Here is a 21,111-nt window from a genome sequence, read left to right on the forward strand (position 1 = left end):
CAAACCCTCCCATCCACCCGCCCCCAACTAATGTTCGATGTTATCCAGTTCTTCGGCTCATCCTCGCCCTCGTGAGGTGTGCTCTGTATACCACCTTCAGCTGTATCAGCCCCAACCTCTCGCACGAGGTGGAGGCATTCACTCTCCAGAGCACCTCACACCGGAACCCCCCCTCCATATCCTCTCTCAACTCTTCCTCCCACTTTGCTTTGATCTCTTCCAGTGGTGCCTCCTTCTCTTCCAAAATAGCTCCATTAACCACTGACACTACCCCCTTCTCCAGTCCCCCTGTTGTCAGCACCTCCTCCAGCAATGTGGAGACCAGCTCCTCGGGGAAGTTCTGTATCTCCTTTCTGGCAAAATCTCGAACCTGCATGTATCTAAACATTTCCCCCTGCTCCAGCCCATACTTCACTTCCAGCTCCTTCAATCCTGCAAACCGACCCCTAAGAAACAAATCTTTCAGTATCTTAATCCCCTTCTCTCATTTCCAAAAATTTCCATCCCACCTTCCTGGCTCAAATCTGTGGTTCCCCCGAATCGGCATTTCCCTTGACCCTGCCTCCAAATTCTCAATGAAGCTATTATTACCGGACTCCCCGAGTACTTCCCCGGGGCTATCTGGAGCGGTGGTGTTGCTAGTGCTTTTGATCCCGACCCCCTGCACAAACTCTCCTCCATTCTGACCCACTGGGACTCAACCCCTCTGACCCAGCTCCGCACCTTCTCCACATTTGCCGCCCAGTAGTAATGCATCAGGTTCGGAAGACCCAAACCCCCCGCCTGCCTTCCCCTCTGTAGTAGCATTGAAGCCTACTTGTGACAAGCGATTATTATTATCCCTAATTGCTCTTGAACAGGCTGTGGTAAGCCACCTTGAACTGCTACAGCCCCACAGTGCTGTTAAAGGAGGGAGTTTCATATAGCAATTTGACCAGTCCGTATTTAAAGTTGCAAAGCATTGAGCTGATGTGTCTTGTGCAATTGTGGTCCACCAGTTCCTAAAAGCCTTGTTATGGAACCGAGGTTTTGATGCAGCATGTATCTCAACCTGTATACTGGTTTAGCTTATTCTGTGAATGAAATATAACATTCGTACCAACTTCTCAGAATTTGTTTTCTTTTGTATAAATTTAGACTACCCAATTCTTTTTTTCCAAATTTAGACTACCCAATTCTTTTTTTCCAAATCAAGGACAACTACCCACCTTGCATTTCTTTGGGTTTGTGGGGTGAGACCCACGGAGAGAATGTGCAACCTCCACATGGACAGTGAGGGCCATGATCGAACCCAGGTCCTCGGTGCCGTGAGGCAGCAGTGCTAACCACTGTGCCGCTCCTTCAGAATTTGTTTTAAACCAGTTGTGAAAGTATTTTGTCATCAGTTTTATTCCACTTCCTCCATTCCTGATTAGGAGACTGCTGGAGGAGATATCAAGGATGCCAGATATCAGTATGAAGGGGCCCTGGTGATTCTTGATGCAGGAGCACAGTATGGAAAAGTGATTGACCGGCGTGTTAGAGAACTTTTTGTGCAGTCAGAAATCCTGCCGCTGGAGACACCTGCTTTTGCAATCAAAGAGAATGGTTTTCGGTAGGAATCAATCTTTGGTGCTGTTTAAGTGGACGAGTTTGTGTATGAATGCTTGTCATTATATGTAAAATATATGATGAATTCTCCTGTCACCTTTGAGATAATATATTTAAAAATTTGAATATGATTAATATAAAATATTTTTTCTGAGGATAAAATTTCAGTCCTGCCCACGAGTGTCAAGAGGGAGCCATTATAATGGTATTCATCCATCGTGAGATCTCATGGAATAATATAAATCCTACTGAAATGAACTGGGCCCCATATATAATGAAGGATGTGGTGGCCTTGAAGAGGGTCCAGAGTAGGTTCACAAGAATGATCCCAGGAATGAAGGACTTGTCGTATGAGGAGGGTTTGAGGACTCTGGATCTGTACTCTGGAGTTTAGAAGGATTGGGTTGGGGGGGGGGGGGGAGACAAAATCTCATTGAAACTTACAGAATATTGACAGGCCTGGATAGAGTGAACGTGGAGAGGATGTTTCCACTAGTAGGAGAAGCTAGAACCCAAGGGCACAGCTTGACACTGAAGGGATGATCATTTAAAACCGAGATGAGGAGGAATTTCTTCAGCCAGAGGGTGGTGAATCTGTGGAACTCATTGCCGCAGAAGGCTGTGGAGTCCAAGTCAATGAGTGTCTTTAAGACAGATGGATAGGTTCTTAATTAATAAGGGGATCAAGGGTTTATGGGGAGAAGACAGGAGAATGGGGATGAGAAACATATCAGCCATGATTGAATGGCGGAGCAAACTCGATGGGCAGAATGACCTAATTTTGTTCCTATGTCTTGAGGTCTTTTGGGTTGAAACTTATGTCTCCATGTTGGGATATGTTTGTGGGTCCTGATCCAAATAACTTAGAATATCATGCATGTGTTCTTAATGAGATGGAAAATACAAACCAGGTTAGAAAAGGTGAATAGAACATAAGAAATACGATTAGGTTTAAATCTGGTATGTGATTACTGAAATTACTTTTCATAAGCATTCAACACCACATGGAAGAGGTAGTTGTCAAAACTTTCCAAGCGGTACGTTAGTTTTAATATTCGGGTTGTGGCATATTCATTATTACTAATTGTGTATATTGTTTTACAGTTTAATATTTAAAATTCAAGTTCTGATCTTCTGATTGGGATACTTGGGAAATAGTGAGTTGAGTGACATTTTCATTGAATTGAAATGTAGTGCTCACTGGCCAGTTTCTTCAATCATTTTAAATGTAATTACTTTTAGATTCTTGGGTCTGAAAATTCTCCCAATTATGTTATTGATACAGCTTTTATAAAAACCAAAGATAGATTAACTTTGTAACTATCTGCACTTATATTTTCGCTAATCTTCTTACAGTATTTTGCATACTCACTATTCAAATTATTTTCATGTTTATAATAAAGCACTTAATATTGCATTGTAAGTTTTTCCCTCTTTAACTATCAAGTTTGATTACCATAATGCAATTATTGCACTCCTACAAATATGCAAGTGGCTTGTTCTTAAATACTGTTTCTGTCTTAGAGCTATCATCATATCAGGGGGGCCAAGCTCTGTCTATGCAGAAGATGCTCCATGGTTTGATCCAGCAATATTTACAATTGGCAAACCCGTTCTTGGAATCTGCTATGGAATGCAGGTACTGTGCACAAATTCAGATCATTAATGTAAGTGTTGGTAAAGGCTAAGGTTAATTATATTCAGAGGTTGGTGAATCTTCAGAATTCAGTATTCCAAGGGGCCATGGGGGCACTGTAATTCTCTATCTTGAAGACCAAGATCAATAAGTTTCTAGATACTAAAGATACCAAGAGATATGGGGATAGTGTGGCAAAGTTGCGCGAGGTAGAAGATCAGCAACGATCTTCTAGAATGGTGGCAAGCTGGAAAGGCCGAATAACCTCTTTTCTTCTGTTTCTAAAGCTATCTGTGTCTTATTTATCAATGATATGAAATGGCATAACTTTACTTCAAGATGTTTAGGCTGAGTTATGCACTAGTGCCTTTTTGCTGATGTGAAATGTGTTTTTTGCCAGTTGTCTTGATTAAATTGCCTGTTCAACAGTTAATTCGAATTTCAAGTTGTATGTAGAAGAAAATTGAAGTGTTACACACAAACCAATTTTTATTTAAATTTATAGATGATGAATAAAGTTTTTGGCGGAACAGTGCACAGAAAGAATGTGAGAGAAGACGGTCTATTTACAGTAAATGTGGATAATAGCTGTTCACTGTTCAGGTACTGATGACTTATTAAATCAGATGTATTTGCATTTTTTTGTCCTGAAGAGGAGCAGATGAATCTTCCTGACCAAGCCAAAATTCATGCATGTTGCACTATTTAGTTTCCTCAGTCTCTACGTTTTGTGCTATGCAAATTAAATGTGTGTGTTTGGAAAGCAAGGCTACAAATGTACAATTTGAACCGCTTCACACAATATTTTTTGTATTAAAGCCTAAAATCTCACCCTCAAACCCCCATGAACTTTTAAAAACTCTTTGTTGGAGCAGTTTTGTACTAGTAGACAGTAGGCACTTCTAGATCTGACTGTCCTAGTACCCAGAAAAACTGCTAAGTTATCCTGTGCCAACTATTATTTAACTGCTACTTTTTATTAATGTCCTCTCTTCCCAATCCTAAAGAGAAAATGAACAGTATTTTCAAACCAAAAATTTCATGTTGGCTTTTGTCAAGTGTCATTCCAAGCTATCCTCCTCTTGTGCAATTCCCATGTTTTCTTATTATTCATTCTATATTTTTTTCTTAAATTTCCTCTCCATTAGAGGTCTTCAGAAAGATGAGGTTGTTCTACTCACTCATGGGGACAGTGTGGACAAGGTGGCAGAGGGTTTCAAAGTCGTTGCACAGTCCGGAAACATTGCAGCAGGTATATTTAGCAATGAATAGTTTGTGAATCCAGGTTTGACCATGTTTGCATGTATTTTGAGTATGGCATGATAGATGCATTGTTTTCGAATGGGAAACAACTATTTATCAATGCTGTGATTGTGACCAGTACTACTATCACAATGATTTTTCTTGTGTGTATAGTGATTTTTATATAGCAGTATCCAATTGTTAATGAATTTTCTCAGCTGAGACACTGCATCAGCGTCAAGAGCCACAAAGGAATCCCGATGCGTACAATGCATTGTGGTGTTCTTGTAGTTGCCTTGGTGGACCAGCACCTTGCTGACAGGGGATACCTTAAATGATGGTAGAAAATATATGGTAAAACTGGGAATATCTCCTGTGAGGTAGACCTTTAAACTATTTTTTTTCAGAATATCATAGACCGGAAGGCACTATTTCATGCTTCCTCCTCCCTTGGTCATACCCCACCTGAGAGGTTATTTCCTGGTATATTGATCTTCTAAAATATGATGGAGGGAGAAATGCGAAAACAATTTGTTTTGTTAAAATTTGCTTCCTGAGCAAGCTCTGTAGCCCACAGTGTGTTTGCTAGACTACTGGTTTAGTAAGCATGCGGTACAATTAAATTAAGACTATAAGAAGTAGGAGCGGAAGTAGGCTATTCGGCCCATTGAGTCTGCGGTGCCATTCGATGAGATCATGACTGATCTGACGTGCTAATCCCAACTCCACATTCCCACTGTATCCCCATAACCTTGATTCCTTTGTTGATTAAAAGTCTGTCGGGCAGCAGTGGTTAGCACTGCTGTCTCATAGCGCCCAGGTTCGATCCCGGCTCTGGGTCACTGTCTGTGTGGAATGTTGCGCATTCTCCCCATGTTTGCATGGGTTTCGCCCTCACAACCCAAAAGATGTGCAGACTAGGTGGATTGGCCATGCTGAGTTGCCCCTCAATTAGAAAAAATGAATTGGATACTCAAATTTTTTTTTAAAAGCCTGTCTGTCTCAGCCTTGAACATACATAACGATCGCCTCCACAGCCCCTCTGCGGTAAAGAATTTCACAGATTCGGTACTCTTGAGAAAATACATTCCTCATTATCTCTGTCTTAAATGGGCAAACCTATCGTTTCCAGATATTGTTTGTCCTGAAATTTAAAAGGATTTTGTATTGCAGATTAAGGCAATATCTAAATTTGCAGTGCAATCTATCTGCCCCTTCCAAAGTTGAATGTATATTGTGTTCGTGGGCAGTGAACTGTAACTGCCTATAATAAAGCAGTAGAATTCATAGTAGTATCTGCTTTCTCAGGTGCTGTACAACAATGTTCTGCACAAGAAGGGAAAGTGAGAGGGAATTTGGTGGTATACCATACCTAATGGTTGGAAGACCAGGGTTCACAAAGCCCATTGTATGAACTACAGAGAAATTCCACATTGTCCCAGGGTTGGCCTTCAGGTATTCCACTCTGGAATTGGCAATAAGGAATTTTGTGTGAATGACTCGTCAAGTGATTCCCCACAATGGCACTGCTGAGATAGCTTATAAGTGTGGAAGCTGGCTGGTGTAAACGTGTTTCTATCACTGAATAACACAACTATTTCTGTGGTTGATATTTATTGTAAAGCTTCTCCTTTTACAGACCATATTTTGAAAGACTTAGCTTATGGAAATTAAAACCAGTGAGAATGTGGATTACTGCCTATTTTAGAAATGTTTCATGCTTGATCTTGTGCAAAAGAGTATTTTAAAATGTGCATGTTAATCTTATGTTTGAACTGTATACAGCAATAGCAAATGAATCCAAGAAGCTCTATGGTGTTCAGTTCCACCCAGAAGTAGATTTGACAGAGCATGGCAAAGACATTTTGAAGAATTTCTTGTTTGATATAGCTGGTTGCAGTGGAACATTCACAGTCCAGAGCAGAGAAGTAGAATGTATCCGAGAGATACAAAAGAAAGTAGGACATTCCAAAGTTTTGGTAAGCTTTACTATTTTAAAACTTGTACAATAATGAAAAAAATGTTTATTTCATTTCATTGCACACATTTTCTTTAATAAACAGAATTGGATTTCACTTTATGGAAACGCTGTCTGTTGTCACTTGATCTATAGGTATTACTAAGTGGTGGAGTAGATTCTACAGTATGCACAGCTTTGTTGAATAAAGCTTTGAATCAAGATCAAGTAATTGCTGTTCACATTGACAATGGTTTCATGCGGAAAAAGGAGAGTCAGACTGTCGAGGAAGCCTTGAAAAAACTTGGTATTAAAGTTAAAGGTAAAAATGCAAAAAAAAATCTAGCTGGTTTTAGTCAATAATTCTATAAAACCGATTGGAAATATTCCTATTGGGATTGTTTACAGACCTATATACAACATAGATGGTGAAGCATATGTCACAAATTTAGAATGGACATTAAAGTTAGATTGTACAGTATGGATTCACCAGGGTGATAACAGGAAAGGAAATTGTCATTGAGGTAAGACTTGAGATGCTGGAGCTGTTTCTGTTGGAAGAGTGAAGGCTAAGAGGGGATATAATTTAAAAAATTTGAAAGGCTTTGTCAAAGTGAATAGGAAAAGACTGGTCAGAGAGGTAAAAGTCCAGGGGATTCAAGGGAAAGTGACAAGTTGCATACAAAATTGGTTCAGTGGCTGGAAGCAAAGGTATTGATTAAACAATATTTATCTGGCCATTTCCAGTGGTGATATGCAATATTTGGCACCTTCCAGTCTATGATATATATCAGTGCTTGAGACTTAAATGTATCAGGGGTGATTGATGGTGGAAAAATTGACTGTCGACTGGCCAGGGAGTCAGGAATGTAGCATAGAATTGAGAAGTAATGCATTGTGAAAATATATGCAAAGCTTGGAAGGCAAGGGAAGACAATAAATGGTTATTCTGGGAAGTGTAGAGAAACGGAGGGCCCTTGGAGTTCATTTCCATATGTCCTTTGAGGTAGCAGGACAGATAAACTGGGTGGTTAGGGAGGCATATAGAATAGCCCTTTTTTGGCTGGCACAGAATGGCCTTTTTTGTGCTGAAGTTTCTATGATACTGTGACCAACATCCAAGTTCAAAGTTGAGATTCCAACTGCATTAGCATGGTGGAAAGGAGAGGAAATAAAATTGGTAGCTCTGTGCTGCAAAAATGTTTCTTCCTTGGTTGTTTATGTGCGGTCAATTGACGTGTGTAGGAAGCTTATCTAGCACATGTAGAATTCTCCAGTATTGCCATTCATTGTGTTCTGGGGCAGCACAGCAGAACAGCGGTGAGCACTGCTGCCTCACAGCTCAATGGACCTGGGTTCAATTCCGGCCTTGGGTGACTGTGTGGAGTTTGCACTTTCTTCCTGTGTCTGTGTGAGTTTCCTCCGGGTGCTCTGGTCTCTTCCCACAGTCCAAAGATGTGCAGGTTAGGTGGATTGTCCATAATCAATTTGCCCCCTTAGTGTCCAAAAAAAAGGTTAGATGGGGTCACTGGGTTAAGGGATAGGGTGGGGCCCTGACCCTAGGTAGGGTACACTTTCAGAGGGTCGGAGCAGACCCGATGGGCTGAATGGCCTCCTTCTGCACTAGTGATTCTAGGATTTGGATTGTGGTTTGTTTTTTTGCCAAATTCCAAATGAAAATGATTCCAGTGCCTTTTCTGTAAATATCAGTAGCTGTAATGTGCCACCTTTGTATGCCACTCACCCTGGTGTCCTGAGTATCTATTTGGTTGACTTGCTGTTAACAAAGTTCTTTCCAGATGTCATTAGTAGAAGAAACGCAAGACTGGTGACCTATTTGGGACAAATTGTTTTGTCTGTAAACATAACTATATACCCTACAGCTGTAACCTTTGTGATATTCAGCTTTAAGTTCATTTGAAGACGAGAACTCAATTGTTTGCTTTGTCAAATTATGACTAATTTTCTTTTAACATTTTCAGTGGTTAATGCCGCACATGCGTTTTACAATGGTACAACAACTTTACCAATTTCAGAAGAAGACAGAACTCCGAGAAAGAGAATAAGTAAGACCCTAAATATGACGACAAATCCAGAAGAGAAAAGAAAAATAATAGGGGATACGTTTGTGAAGGTATTTTTTAAATTAACTTGGTCACATTCACCAAAATAATTGATGTTGTGGGCAATACTCAATATAATTTACTTGAGAATATTGCAAAGTGCTGTGAAAGCTGAAAAGCCGAAATGTTTCTTTTTATTCTCTTTATTCTAGGTTGCAAATGAGGTAATCGGGGAAATGAATTTAAAACCTGAAGAAGTGTATCTTGCTCAAGGTACTTTGAGGCCAGATTTAATTGAAAGTGCTTCAAGTGAGGCAAGTGGGAAAGCCGATGTCATCAAAACTCATCATAATGATACTGAACTGATAAGAAAATTGAGGGAAGAGGTCAGTGATGGATTTCATCAACTTTGTTTAGCAAACTAACCACTGCAAGTTTATTTAGTGTGATTCATGTAAAAGTTGGAGAAGTTTGACCAAAGTTTAAATTAATTGATCTGCTAATATCTTTTCAAAGTTTCTTTAACAATTTGCTTCACAAGAATAAGCTTATTCTGCAGCTTCAGTTGGTCCATTAATCTGTAGCAATAATCAGTATTCTGTCTATTAGTAGGACAGAAATAATAGCAACGATGTATATGCAATTGCTTGCAGTTTTTTCATGAAGTTAAAATATCTGTTTAATTTCATAATTCTTTAGGTAGAATATATATTTTATAGTTAAATTTGAATACATCTAGAACTGTGTTTTTGGCTCTGCAGGGTAAAGTGATTGAGCCACTGAAAGACTTTCACAAGGATGAAGTGAGGGCATTAGGCAGAGAGCTAGGTCTGCCTGAAGATATTGTTTTGAGGCACCCATTCCCAGGTAAACTAAATACACAATCCTGCCTTCATTAAATTGGAAGTAATTCCTTTTTGTAGTTTCCCTTGTATGTATCATAAGTAATTTCTGGTTTATGTTGAATTTTCTTTTAAAGGCCCTGGCCTTGCAATTAGAATAATCTGTGCTGATGAGCCTTACATTTGCAAAGACTTTGCAGAAACCAACAACATTCTGAAAATAGTTGCTGATTTCTCTGCAAGTGTAAAAAAGGTAAGTTTAAGGTGGATATTTCCTGCTACATTTTTTTTTGCTCATGAATTATTAGTGGAAGTTTCATTCATGAATTCAGAGAGCATTTGCTTTTTTTTTTACAGGAACAACATAAGCAGTGTTCAATATGATATTGCTCAATAAATGAGTCACATCCATATGAACCGTAAACTTTTCTGTGATAACCCCATGCAAATGACTGGTCCTAACTTGTAGAAGCACCTCTGCATAGGCTCCAGCTGGGAGCAAGGGGTTGACCTCTGGACTCTTCCCCAGGATCCTTGGAGAACCCTCCCTCTACAACCTGGTGGTGGCAGATGGATACTGGACCTACCTCCTTGACCCCACTAAGGTCCAATTCACAGGCCAGGGGGCAGTGCATCTTTGGCACTGTTTGGGGGGGAGATTGTTGGGTCATCCTCACACTTGCTTGTGTGTGTAGGGAGGAGAATGCCTCACTTTGCTGAGAGGGGGGTGAGTCCTGCCTGCGAAGGTGGGCTGGCTGGTGTGCTTCCCCAAGTGCATATTTTTTTAAATACCAAAAGTAGGTGCAGCCCACCTGTGAGGCGCTCCCAGTGGGAAACACTCCCACACAGGCAGTTTTCCCGCTGTCATAGAATCACTGCAGTGCAGAAGGAGGCCATTTGGCCCACTGAGTCTGCACACCAGCCCTCGGAAAGAGCACTCTAAGCCCACGCCTCCTCCCTATCCCAGTAACCCTACCTAACCTTTTCAGAGACTATGGGGCAATTTAGCATGGCTAATCCACCTATTCTGCACATCTTTGGACTGTGGGAGAACACCCAGAGAAAACCCACCAAATTAGGGTTAGCGACACGGAGAAAGTGCAAACAAGTCACCCAAGGCCGGAATTGAACTTGAAGCTGTGAGGCAGCAGTGTTAACCAGTGTGCCACTGTCCCATGACAGCAGCACTTGGGCTGCAAACAGGAGAATCATGCCCATAAGTTGAAATGGTTAGGTCTCAGTTGGAGTATTGTAGGCAATTCTGGGCAGCACACTTCAGGAAAGATGTAAAGGTCTTAGAAAGGATACAGATTAGTTTACAAGGATGTTGCCAGGAACGAGGGACTTCTGTTCTGAGGATTGGAGAAAGTTAGGAATGTTAATCTGGTCTGTTCCAAGGAGAATTAAGTGATCAATTAGAGGTTTTCAAGAAAATTTTGGTAGATTAGATAGAGGAAACATTGTCCCCTCTGGTGAGTGCCATAGATTAAAAATCATTGATGAAAAATCTAAAAGGGAGATGAGAAGGCATATTTTCACTGTGCTGTCAGGCTCTGGAATGCTCTACCTGAAAAGATGGAACTGATTGCACAAAAATAATTTCAGTAGGAAATTGTTCAGGTTCTTGAGGTTGATGATGTTTTGAAATTGTGGACAAAAAAAACCTGGTGTGGGACCAAGTCTGGCTGTTGCTTCACAGATCTGACACAGGCTGGATGACCACCTCCTGTTCTGTAGAACCCTATAATTACAAGCTGCATGTTTTCTTTTTTCACATTATCGCTGATGTAGGATTATTTAAATGCCCTAATGATGTTTTGATGGTAAAACAAAACATTCATGCTTATTTTCAACAAAAAATGTGCTGAGAAAAATATAATTCGAAATGTCTTGGCACTCATGGTATTTTTTTGTTCAGCCACACACTTTACTGCAGCGGGTCAGGTCCTGTACAAGTGATGAAGAACAAGAAAAATTGATGCAAATTACAAGCCTGCATTCACTCACTGCTTTTCTGATGCCAATTAAAACTGTTGGAGTACAGGTCAGTAATGCATCGTAACAATGGGGAAATCATTGCAGGAACTCCTAAACTTGATATAGTTTTCAATATATTTTTAATTGATGTTTGGATAAAATTTAATTCTGGAATTGGAACGGCAACAATGTAAATTATTCAATCTAATACACTTTCCATGTTTCATTTATTCAGAGTTTACTGTACATTATATGTTAAATATGTCATTGCATTGGAAAACCATAACAGTGGGTTAGGTAATATACCCCCACTCTATGAAAAGTAAGATATGTTTGCACATTGGTTGACATTTGTTCAGTTAGTCTGCCTGTAACTGTATTTATGCGTGTGAGTATATATTCTATTGAATTGGGATTTGACCCATATAAATTTTATTGCCATGATCCATTAGAGATCAACTTCCACTTGTCTAGATTTTGATCATAATTTCTATTTTTTTAGGACATATGAACTGTTGTGCTTTTTATGCATTATGTATTTTCCCCAGTGGACCTTGGGTGTATTTTAGGGGTACGATTTGCTTTACTTTTCTGAACATTTTATCTTTTGTCTTGAAGGGTGACTGTAGGTCGTATAGTTATGTTTGTGGCTTAACTAGTAAGGATCCACCACACTGGGATTCCCTCATATTCCTAGCCAGACTTATTCCACGAATGTGTCATAATATTAACAGGTTTGTTTGTTCTAAATTGTGTTTTCAAGCCATTTAAGAGTAAATATGAAGAGGAAATTACATACTATTTTTGTGATATATGATACGAACAGGTTTTTACTGTTTCAAACTATTTCAAATTTGTTCCACATTTAATAGTAATGTTTGTGTTTCAGAATTGTGTATATTTTTGGGCCACAGATCCGAGAACCCATAACAGATGTAACACCGACTTTTCTAACGACAGGAGTGCTTAGCACACTCCGGCAGGCTGACTTTGAGGCACACAACATTCTTAGAGAGTCTGGTAGGAATACAGTTTAAGCATTCTTGTGCAATTCATAAGGGGGTTAAAATTGTCCTGTCCTTTCTACTCAATTCATCTGATAAATCATAGTTTTGATTTTCTAAACTCTAGTGTTGCAAAAAGAGTTTTCCCCCTTCCCTTTCATTCATGTATTGGTGAGGTGATCAGAAAACAGCTCCTTCCAAAGACCTGTGCCACTACCTGTGTTTGGTTTGTGACAAACGGATGAGATTGGCATGGGATTGTTCTGTTGGAAACTTTTTTCATTAATAACCAGCAGTGAAGAAAATATCTTTTGCTTTCTTAGTAGAAGCACAGTTCCGTCCACCTCTGCGACGCATTGATTTATCAAACTGCTGCGCCACAGGTTTACTTTTTTTCTTTATTCAGATATTTTTAGGTTTTCCAGAAAAATATATTTTCATAGTCATTTGGGTTTCAGTTTCCCAGTAGAAGATCGAAATTAACACAATCTGTGATTACGTAAACATATCTACAGTTCCATCTCTGCATTAACATTCTTCAGTAAATGGGCGGCACGGTGGCGCAGTGGTTAGCACTGCTGCCTCACAGCGCTGAGGACTCTGGTTCAATCCTGGCCCCGGATCACTGTCCGTGTGGCGTTTGCACAATCTCCCCGGGTTTGCGTGGGTCTGACCCCCACAACCCAAAGATGTGCAGGGTAGGTGGATTTGCCATGCTAAATTGACCCTTAATTGGGAAGTAAAGAATTGGATACTCTAAATTTTTTATTTTTTAAATCTTGTCAGTAAATGGTGGTGATTGTGGTGTTCCCTTTTATAGATTGTTCCGGGAAAATTAGTCAGATGCCAATTATTTTAACACCATTGCATTTTGACCGTGACCCACTCCAGAAGCAGCCATCTTGTCAGAGATCTGTGGTCATTCGAACTTTCATTACAAATGATTTCATGACTGGCATCCCAGCAACTCCTGGCAAACACATTCCTGAAGAGGTGAGATTTGAAATTTTTACTTGGAAAATGTGGCAGTTTTCCCTCTAACAATCTTGGGCATATTTTCTTTTTTTTTTTTCAAGAAAATATTTTATTGAGGCATTTATAATTTTCACTTTTCAACGACATCCAACACAGACAGAACCCACAACAAAATAACTATTCCCAACCCCAACCAACATTGCCTGTAAAAACAAACACCGCCTGGCCCTCCTGCCATTGGTTTTCTTACCCTGATTCGTCACTTCTATGCCCGCCTTCCCGCTCTTATAGTCTAATTTTTCTTGAAGAAGTCTCCCCCCCATGTGTTCCATGAACCCCCAGAGCTCCTTAGCCATAGCTGGTACCTTTAGCTGATACCTTCCCCGACCTAGGGCTCGACTGGTCCAGTCTTGAATCCAGGACTAGGTTGAAATCTCCCCCCATAATCAGCCGGTGAAAATCTAGGTCTGGAATCCTCTCCAGCACACGCCTCATGAATGCCATATTATCCCAGTTCGGGGCATAAATATTTGCCAGCACTACCGACATTCCCTCCAGTTTTCCACTAACCATGACATATCTCACACCACACCGGGTCCGCTTCTAAATTCCCCACCTTTAACGCCACCTGCTTATTGACCAAGGCACTCAACCCCTTTTTAAAGTCCAACCCTGAATGAAATACCTTCCTCACCTTGATCTGGTCCTCCACCTTCAGGTGTGTCACTTGCAGCATGGCCACATCTGCCTTCAGTCACCAAGTGTGCAAACTTGACTGGCCCATTCAAACCTTGAACGTTCCACGTGACCAGCCTGGTCCGGTGGTGGGGGGTGGCACACTGCCCCACCCCACCCACCCCCTGACCAATCAGCCATAGTCTCTCTTGGCCCAGCCTCCGAACCGTGACCCCCACCTTGCTTGGCTCACCCTCGGGCTCCCACAGTCATCAACTCCTCTTCCTTCATTTTAAAGGCCCCAGCCCTGTCAGCAGTACTACTCGCCCAGATACCCCAATCCCCTCACCGCCGCCCCATGCTTCTGTGAAATAGCCCGCCCAGCTAGCCTGGCAGCTTCTCCTCCTCCTCCTTCCCCCCCCCCCCCCGCCGTCTAGCATCCTATCCCCCATTGATTTCTCTCTCTTCCACCCCCCCCCCCCCCCCCCCCCAGCTCAAACATAGTGGAAACAATCAATCGAAACAGAAAGAAGAAACCAACCCCCCCCCCCCCCCCCCCCCCCCCGCCCATCCCTTGACAGGCAACAAAAAAACAAAGCTGAAGCCAAAACAAGAATTGACCCGAACAAAAGTTTTACAGCAGCACCACAACTCCTCCACCAAAGCTCAAGGTACACCTTCTCCTGCCAGTCCATTTTCTCTCATAAACTCCGCTGCCTCCTCCGAAGATCCAAAGTACAGCTCCCGGCCCCCATAGGTCACCCATAGGCGTGCCGGGTACAATAGTATGAACTTCACCCCCTTGTAGAGGGCTGCCTTGACCTTATTGAAACTTGCCCTCTTCTTGGCCAGCTCTGCACCCAGGTCCTGGTACACACGAACCTCACTGCCCCCCCCCCCCCCCCCCCCCGGCGCAGCGCCTCGTCTGCCTGGCCCATCTCATGATTCGCTCCTTATCAAGGAAGCGGTGCAGTCGCACTACCATCGCCCTCGGTGGCTCGTTGACCTGGAGCTTCCTCATCAACGCCCTGTGTGCTCGATCCATCTCCAACGGCCGGTCAAACGCACCTTCACGAAACAGCTTCTCGAGCATCTTGCCCACCCACGCGCCAGCATCGGCACCTTCACACCCCTCCGGCAGACCCACGATCCGAATATTCTGCCTGCGTGACCAGTTCTCCAAGTCCTCCGCTTTCTCCTGCAGCCGCTTCTGCTGGTCCCGCATCAGCCCCACCTCCGCTGCCATCCAGGCGAACTGCTCGTTGTGCTCCCCCGTCGACTTCTCCAACTTTTGATTGTCTGAGCTACCAACCTCGTCTCCCGCGGTCAACCACTGCCTTGATCGAGTCCACCGCCTGGACCAGGTCCTCCAGACTCTCCTTTCGTTGCAGGGTGAACTTCTCATTCAAGAAGCTCACCAGCTGCTCGGGCAACAATTGAGTCGGCAGGGCTGCCCACTGCCTCTCCGCCATCTCCACGGGCATTTCCAGCTCCACATCCCCTTCGACTGACTTATTCCTTTTTCAGGCACTTCTGATCCTCAGCTCCATAAACTAGAGGATCAATCTCCTCCACTCACACTCCTACACCTTTTTCCATCTCACTTCCATCTGCACACCGGGGAAAAGGCCCAGAAAGTACTGCCACGAGTGGGAACTATCAAATGTGCGACCACTCACTCCATGGCCGCCACCGGAAGTCCCTTCGGGATGTTTTCTAACATTGATGCAGAAACGTATTATTGAATGTAAATAATTTCTGTGATTGGCTTGTTATTGAAACTAATGTGGGTTCAACTACACTTGGTCAGTATATTTTTAATTTTCTAGTTTTATCTCACCGTAAGTTTCAGACTCCTGGGGTAAAACTGAATTTGGCCTTTGCTGAAATGACCATTCTTAGCAAGTGTAAGGGCCCTTCCTGTTTATTCCTTTGTTTCTCCTTTTATTTTGCCATTATTTTTGATCCATGGATAATTAATGGGCATGTATTGTAAGTCTAGCAGGATTAATGAACATGTATCTTTCAAACAAGCAGGAGAATTACTGGAGAGAATACTAGTTGCTACTGGTTTGAACAGAGGGCTTCAGGCTTGTTAACACCAAAGAGAGAGATGGGGTGGGACTCAGTTTGATTGATTTGTTGGTGGCCAATGAATGGACCCAAAAGACAGCACTCTGCCCGGTAACAGGTACTGAATGCATCCTATCCCCGTGGAATGCTTTTAAGAGTCCCAGGAGTTTCAGTTTGACTCCTGGCAGCTGAGAGAAGATCCTACTCTCTTTCCTCCATGTTTCCAGAAAACCTGTGGGTTCTGTATTTATGAACCTGCAGAGTACCTGAATGAATCTATCTACAGGGAAACCAGTATATGCAGCAAAAAAAATACCAGGACTTGCAACTCTCCAGAAAGGCCGTGACTGCTGTACTTATGAAGTTGTAGAGAACGTGGATGACCATTACAGGCTGCGGACAGAGAATTTAACCTGCACGCTTGCTATGAAGGAAGGTGTGCTAAAGACTGTCTCCTGAAACAAAGATATTTTTACTTTGGCTTCTTATTTTTGCCCCTTTCCACCCCTCTGTGTTTGTCTGTCTTGTGTGTGTAGAGGGTGGGGGCAACCTAAAATGGGGAGTTAGGAATTAGATAATAGTTCACCAGTTCATTATAGTTCTTGTTCTAAATAAACATTAATTACATTTAAACTTGCAAACATGGTGACTAGTTATTGGGCAGCCAAGGGCCAAAGATTTTGGGTATCTTAGAAGAATTATTGGTTAATTCACTTGTGTTGTGACTCTGGATCACGTGGTGCTGGAATCGACCGCACTCTTGCCCAGGATGTTGTGACAAGTGAGAGTCTAGACAGTGTGTGTCAGAAGACTATTCAATCTTGCAGGGTATCACAATTCAGCATGATTATATTTATTCCCTAACCCCACAGCCATGCAGTTTCCAGTGGCTAAATAAACAGTACCAGGAATACTGATTCGCTAGTTCTTTTTCCCTCCCCCATCCTACTGTAGTTGAGCACTACAGTGATGTCCCGACAGATCATTTTAAATGTACATTAAAAGTAGTTAGTATTAACTTGGAGCTGTTTTTTCTTGTAACGTCCAGGTTATTTTAAAAATGGTGAGAGAAATCAAGAAGATACCTGGAATTTCCCGTGTCATGTATGACTTGACTTCAAAGCCACCTGGAACCACGGAATGGGAGTGAATGCAACGATTATTTTGCGAAAACATTCCCAATATTAACAGTACAGTGGAAGTGTGACTGGAGCTGCTACTTTGCACCTTTTTTTGTCATTCTCCTCTCTTTCCCCCAGCCCCCGTCCCCAGCTCTGGAAGCCTAGCGTGTAATTCAGTATTTGGTAAGGACACATTTAATGGGGTAAGGATATGTACGGGTTAATGGATTCAGCTTCAGATTGTTCTGGTAAAATTGTAAAGCTTTTGCCAATGTATTTTGATGTCCTTTAGAGTTCAGTTTGTCTGGTGTATTGTACATCCTAAGACACAGTTCATTTACAGTACATTTAAGCCCATGCCAGTATGCCATTGTAAAGCTCAATTATTGATGTGACCAATTTTTTTTTTAAACGGATCTGTTACAAACATTTTGCCAAATGGATAGGTTGTATTGAACTGTATTGACAAGTTTAGATGTATTCAAGTTTCTTGACAGTTTGTAATTGCATTGTTCGAAATGAACAATTACCAGCAGTTTGGCTCTGTTTATCACAATAATCCTGGAAACTGTATGGAATGGTTAGCAGGAACGCAGCTGTGGTTTCATGGCCTATAAAGACCTTTCATCAAAGGATTTTATTTTTGCCAAAAATCCTGATCATATACATGTTTTTGGGTAGATATTAACAGGCAACTGTATACTGTACATATTTCCTAATTTGTGTGAACCAAAATTTTATTTCAAGGGTAAGAGGACTAGGGGTTTCCAAAGGCAGCATTTTTAATGTATCATTTGATAATTTTGTATATCTATTTTATTAACTGACTACCATAATTTCATTCTGTGAAATATTTTCACTTTGGTACTTACCGAGATATCAGTTTATCAACACTGTATGGTTATTGTTATTTGTTGCCTTAATTTGATAACCTCTATTTCCCACATGTTCAGAAAATGTAAATTATAATTGTAAACTTTTGACAAATTAATAAATTGATAAGACAGACCACAAGTTCTGAAATTTCCATGCAGGAGTAACGTTTGTCAATGGTACAACATTAAGGCTTTTACTTTTGAGCTCACTGCAGAAGCATTCATGCTAGTCTGGCCGAGTTTCATTTTTAATCTTTTTCAAAAATCGCACTCAGTCATAAGCAGATTTTGCAGGATAAAGAACTCAGTCCAGATACTTTAATGTTCGTATGTCTAATTTAAACAAATTGTATTTACACATCCAGAAATTAACACTTTTAATATGCATCTAAAATTGAAATACAGTCAAATTTGTGAATGATAGAAACAAAGATTCCAGTGAAGGTGCAGACGCTAGGTAGGTTGGATGACCAGGTCGCTTCAAACACTTGAGTAAGTTGATGCAACTAGCACCGAACACTTTCTATTTTATTACTTTCTTCAGTTTATGCTACGTGAAGGAGCTCTATCCCAATTTGCTACATTTTCAGGACTTTTTTTGACATTGGGGTTCCAAACAGCTAGGTGCATTAAATGTCTGATGCAGCAGTTAATACATTTTTATTTGAAAGATCAGGATTGCCGAAAAAGAAGTTCAGCCAAAAAGGCTTTGGATGAAATTTTTGGTGCATATAAAAACAAATAAGTGTCTAAATCACATATGTTATTACTGCATACATTTGTTTTCTGGTTTAAAAAAAAATAAAGCCTAAATTTTATACAAAATTAGAGAATTTTCTTTACAAGCTACATGTTGTAAAAGTTGAGGTATGACCTGAAATACATGAACCGTGCCATTTTAAAAACTACTGACCAGTGACTTCATTCTGCTAACTCTATCCTAAATTATCAAATGGAACAAACTGCCTCCTTTTCAAGAACTATGGTAGGCATAAAACAAGAAAATTAGTATTTTTGAAATACCAGTGAAAGACGTATCTGCTTAATTTTCTTTTCAAACCATTGCTTGATAAACATGCAAATCCCTTAAGTGACTTCAGTTAGTATATAAATATATATATATACATAGGTACTGCTGTAAATTATTTTTTTTAGCAATTCAATTTATTGCATGCATATTTCCTATCTACAGATTCTGTTTATTGTTGAGCCTGAATAAAGCATAGTATTAAATCACTTATGACTTTTCATTTAAAAACTGCAGGTATGTAAGATATATTGGAATGTTTGAGGTGTGATTTCAGCTCTTAACTGCTAGCATCTTCAGACAATTACTGCTTCCCAATGTCAATCTTAACTTTTCTGTTGATACAGAAACAAATCTGAATATAGAAATTAAATTACAAATGTAGGGAAATCTGCTATTTTCATTTGTATTCTCATCTGTATCAAATATAATTTTTGTTTTGTACCCTTTTTCCATCTCTGTATTTAATTAAGTGTCATATCAATTCCTTCCAGTTCCTTACACGTGCAAATAATATCACCACTGCACCTATTTGGTTGCAATTCTTCAAATTAATTTTGAGTGAACAGTCAAATACACCAAGGTATGAAACCTGCCAGGTGAAAATTGGCAAAACTGTCGATGAAATAATTATAAGAAGTAGGAACCAGTTCAGTCAATCAAAGAGCCGAAACCAGAGGTAATCATTGCATTGGATGCCGAGAAGACATTCGACAGGGTAGAATGGGGATACATGCTTGAGGTGTTGGAGAAGTTTGGGTTGGGGCCCAAGTTTGTGTCTTGGATACATGTATTGTACTAACTCCTGAAAGCCAGTGCCTGCACAAATAACGAGCTCGGAGTATTTCCAATTAAATAGAGGAAAGAGATAGGGGTGCCCATGATCCCTTCTTGTTTGCATTGGTGATAGAGCCTTGAGGGCTTCAGGTAGGCGGAGGGGTGGAGCATAAGGTGTCCCTGTATGCTAACTATATCTTAATATGTAACTGACCCAATCCCCACCATGGGCAATATAATCAAGCTGCTGAAGCACTTTGGCTTTTTTCAGGGTACAAGTTAAACTCGGAAAATAGTCAGTGCTTACCGGTTAATGCCCCGGGGAGCGGAGTCAATCAGGGTGCTGCCATTCCGGTTGGCTGGTTCCAACTTTAGTTATCTGGGGGTCAGATGGCCTGGGATTGGGCCTGGCTCCGTAAACTGAACTATATGCAGATCAGCCATCTTCTGTTCTTGGAAGCAGGATTCAGTCAGGCAAGATGAACATTTCACCAAGATTACTGTTCTTGTTCCAGTGTTTGCCAGTCTTTCGCACTAAATTCTTTAATGGGGCGTCTCAAAATTGATCATGTCCTTTATAAGGTAGGGCAATGCCGCGAGGATTTGAAGGACAGTCCTCAAGAGGGTAGACTGTCACGGGTCGTTGCCGAACCTGATATTTTATTACTGGGCAGCTATTGTGAATAAGGTGTTAGGTTAATGTAGTGATCCGGGAGCCACGTGGTTGCAGTAGGAATTGAAGTGTAGAGGATCTGGGTTGAGGGCATTAACGGTGGAGTTGCTCCTGTTCTCATTGGTAAAATATTTGGCAAAGCTTGTGGTTTCTATCTTGAAGATATGGAGACAATTTTGATAGCATTTTAAATTGGGTGATATCGAAGTTCACTCTTCTGTGGAGGCGTGGTATGCCAGTTTAGGGAAACTCGGAGATGTTTGGGCTCTCGTGATCTGACTCATTCAAATACTTCCAAGTTAACAATTTTGCGAAACAGATCTTCCAGACATTCCCTGTGGCACTGCCAACCTCGCTAATGGAGAGGGTTCTTTTGAACGCAAGTTGGGAGGAAGGGAGCATTTCTATTATCTATGGACGGATTATGTCGGAGGAAGCAGTATCGGTAAAGGGTTAAGGCCAATTGGGAGAAGTTGGGGCCTGCTTTGGATGATGTGATATGGAGTGAGGCCCTGCTGAGAATGAACACGTCCTCGTGCACAAGGCTTGGCTTAATCCAACTCTGTTTATAGGGCACACCTGACTGTTCAGGATGAGTTGGTTC

The 21,111-nt window shown here is 41.2% G+C and overlaps 1 protein-coding gene across 1 annotated transcript in view; it reads left to right on the top strand.

Moving 5' to 3' along the window:
* Positions 1-18,182, top strand: part of gmps (guanine monophosphate synthase) — a 28,289-nt gene extending 10,107 nt beyond the window's left edge. Inside the window, exons 2-16 of the mRNA XM_072474406.1 lie at positions 1,416-1,594; positions 3,115-3,229; positions 3,732-3,829; positions 4,375-4,478; positions 6,254-6,447; positions 6,582-6,747; positions 8,408-8,559; positions 8,701-8,874; positions 9,250-9,355; positions 9,468-9,583; positions 11,249-11,374; positions 11,926-12,041; positions 12,197-12,327; positions 13,132-13,304; positions 17,083-18,182. Of these exons, the coding sequence (XP_072330507.1) occupies positions 1,416-1,594; positions 3,115-3,229; positions 3,732-3,829; positions 4,375-4,478; positions 6,254-6,447; positions 6,582-6,747; positions 8,408-8,559; positions 8,701-8,874; positions 9,250-9,355; positions 9,468-9,583; positions 11,249-11,374; positions 11,926-12,041; positions 12,197-12,327; positions 13,132-13,304; positions 17,083-17,184 (2,052 nt within the window). The 3' untranslated portion in view covers positions 17,185-18,182. The remainder of the gene's footprint in view (positions 1-1,415; positions 1,595-3,114; positions 3,230-3,731; positions 3,830-4,374; positions 4,479-6,253; positions 6,448-6,581; positions 6,748-8,407; positions 8,560-8,700; positions 8,875-9,249; positions 9,356-9,467; positions 9,584-11,248; positions 11,375-11,925; positions 12,042-12,196; positions 12,328-13,131; positions 13,305-17,082) is intronic.
* Positions 18,183-21,111: the final 2,929 nt, after the last annotated feature.

The sequence above is a fragment of the Scyliorhinus torazame genome, chromosome 14 (genome assembly GCF_047496885.1).
Source record: "Scyliorhinus torazame isolate Kashiwa2021f chromosome 14, sScyTor2.1, whole genome shotgun sequence".
Classification (NCBI taxonomy): Eukaryota; Metazoa; Chordata; class Chondrichthyes; order Carcharhiniformes; family Scyliorhinidae; genus Scyliorhinus; species Scyliorhinus torazame.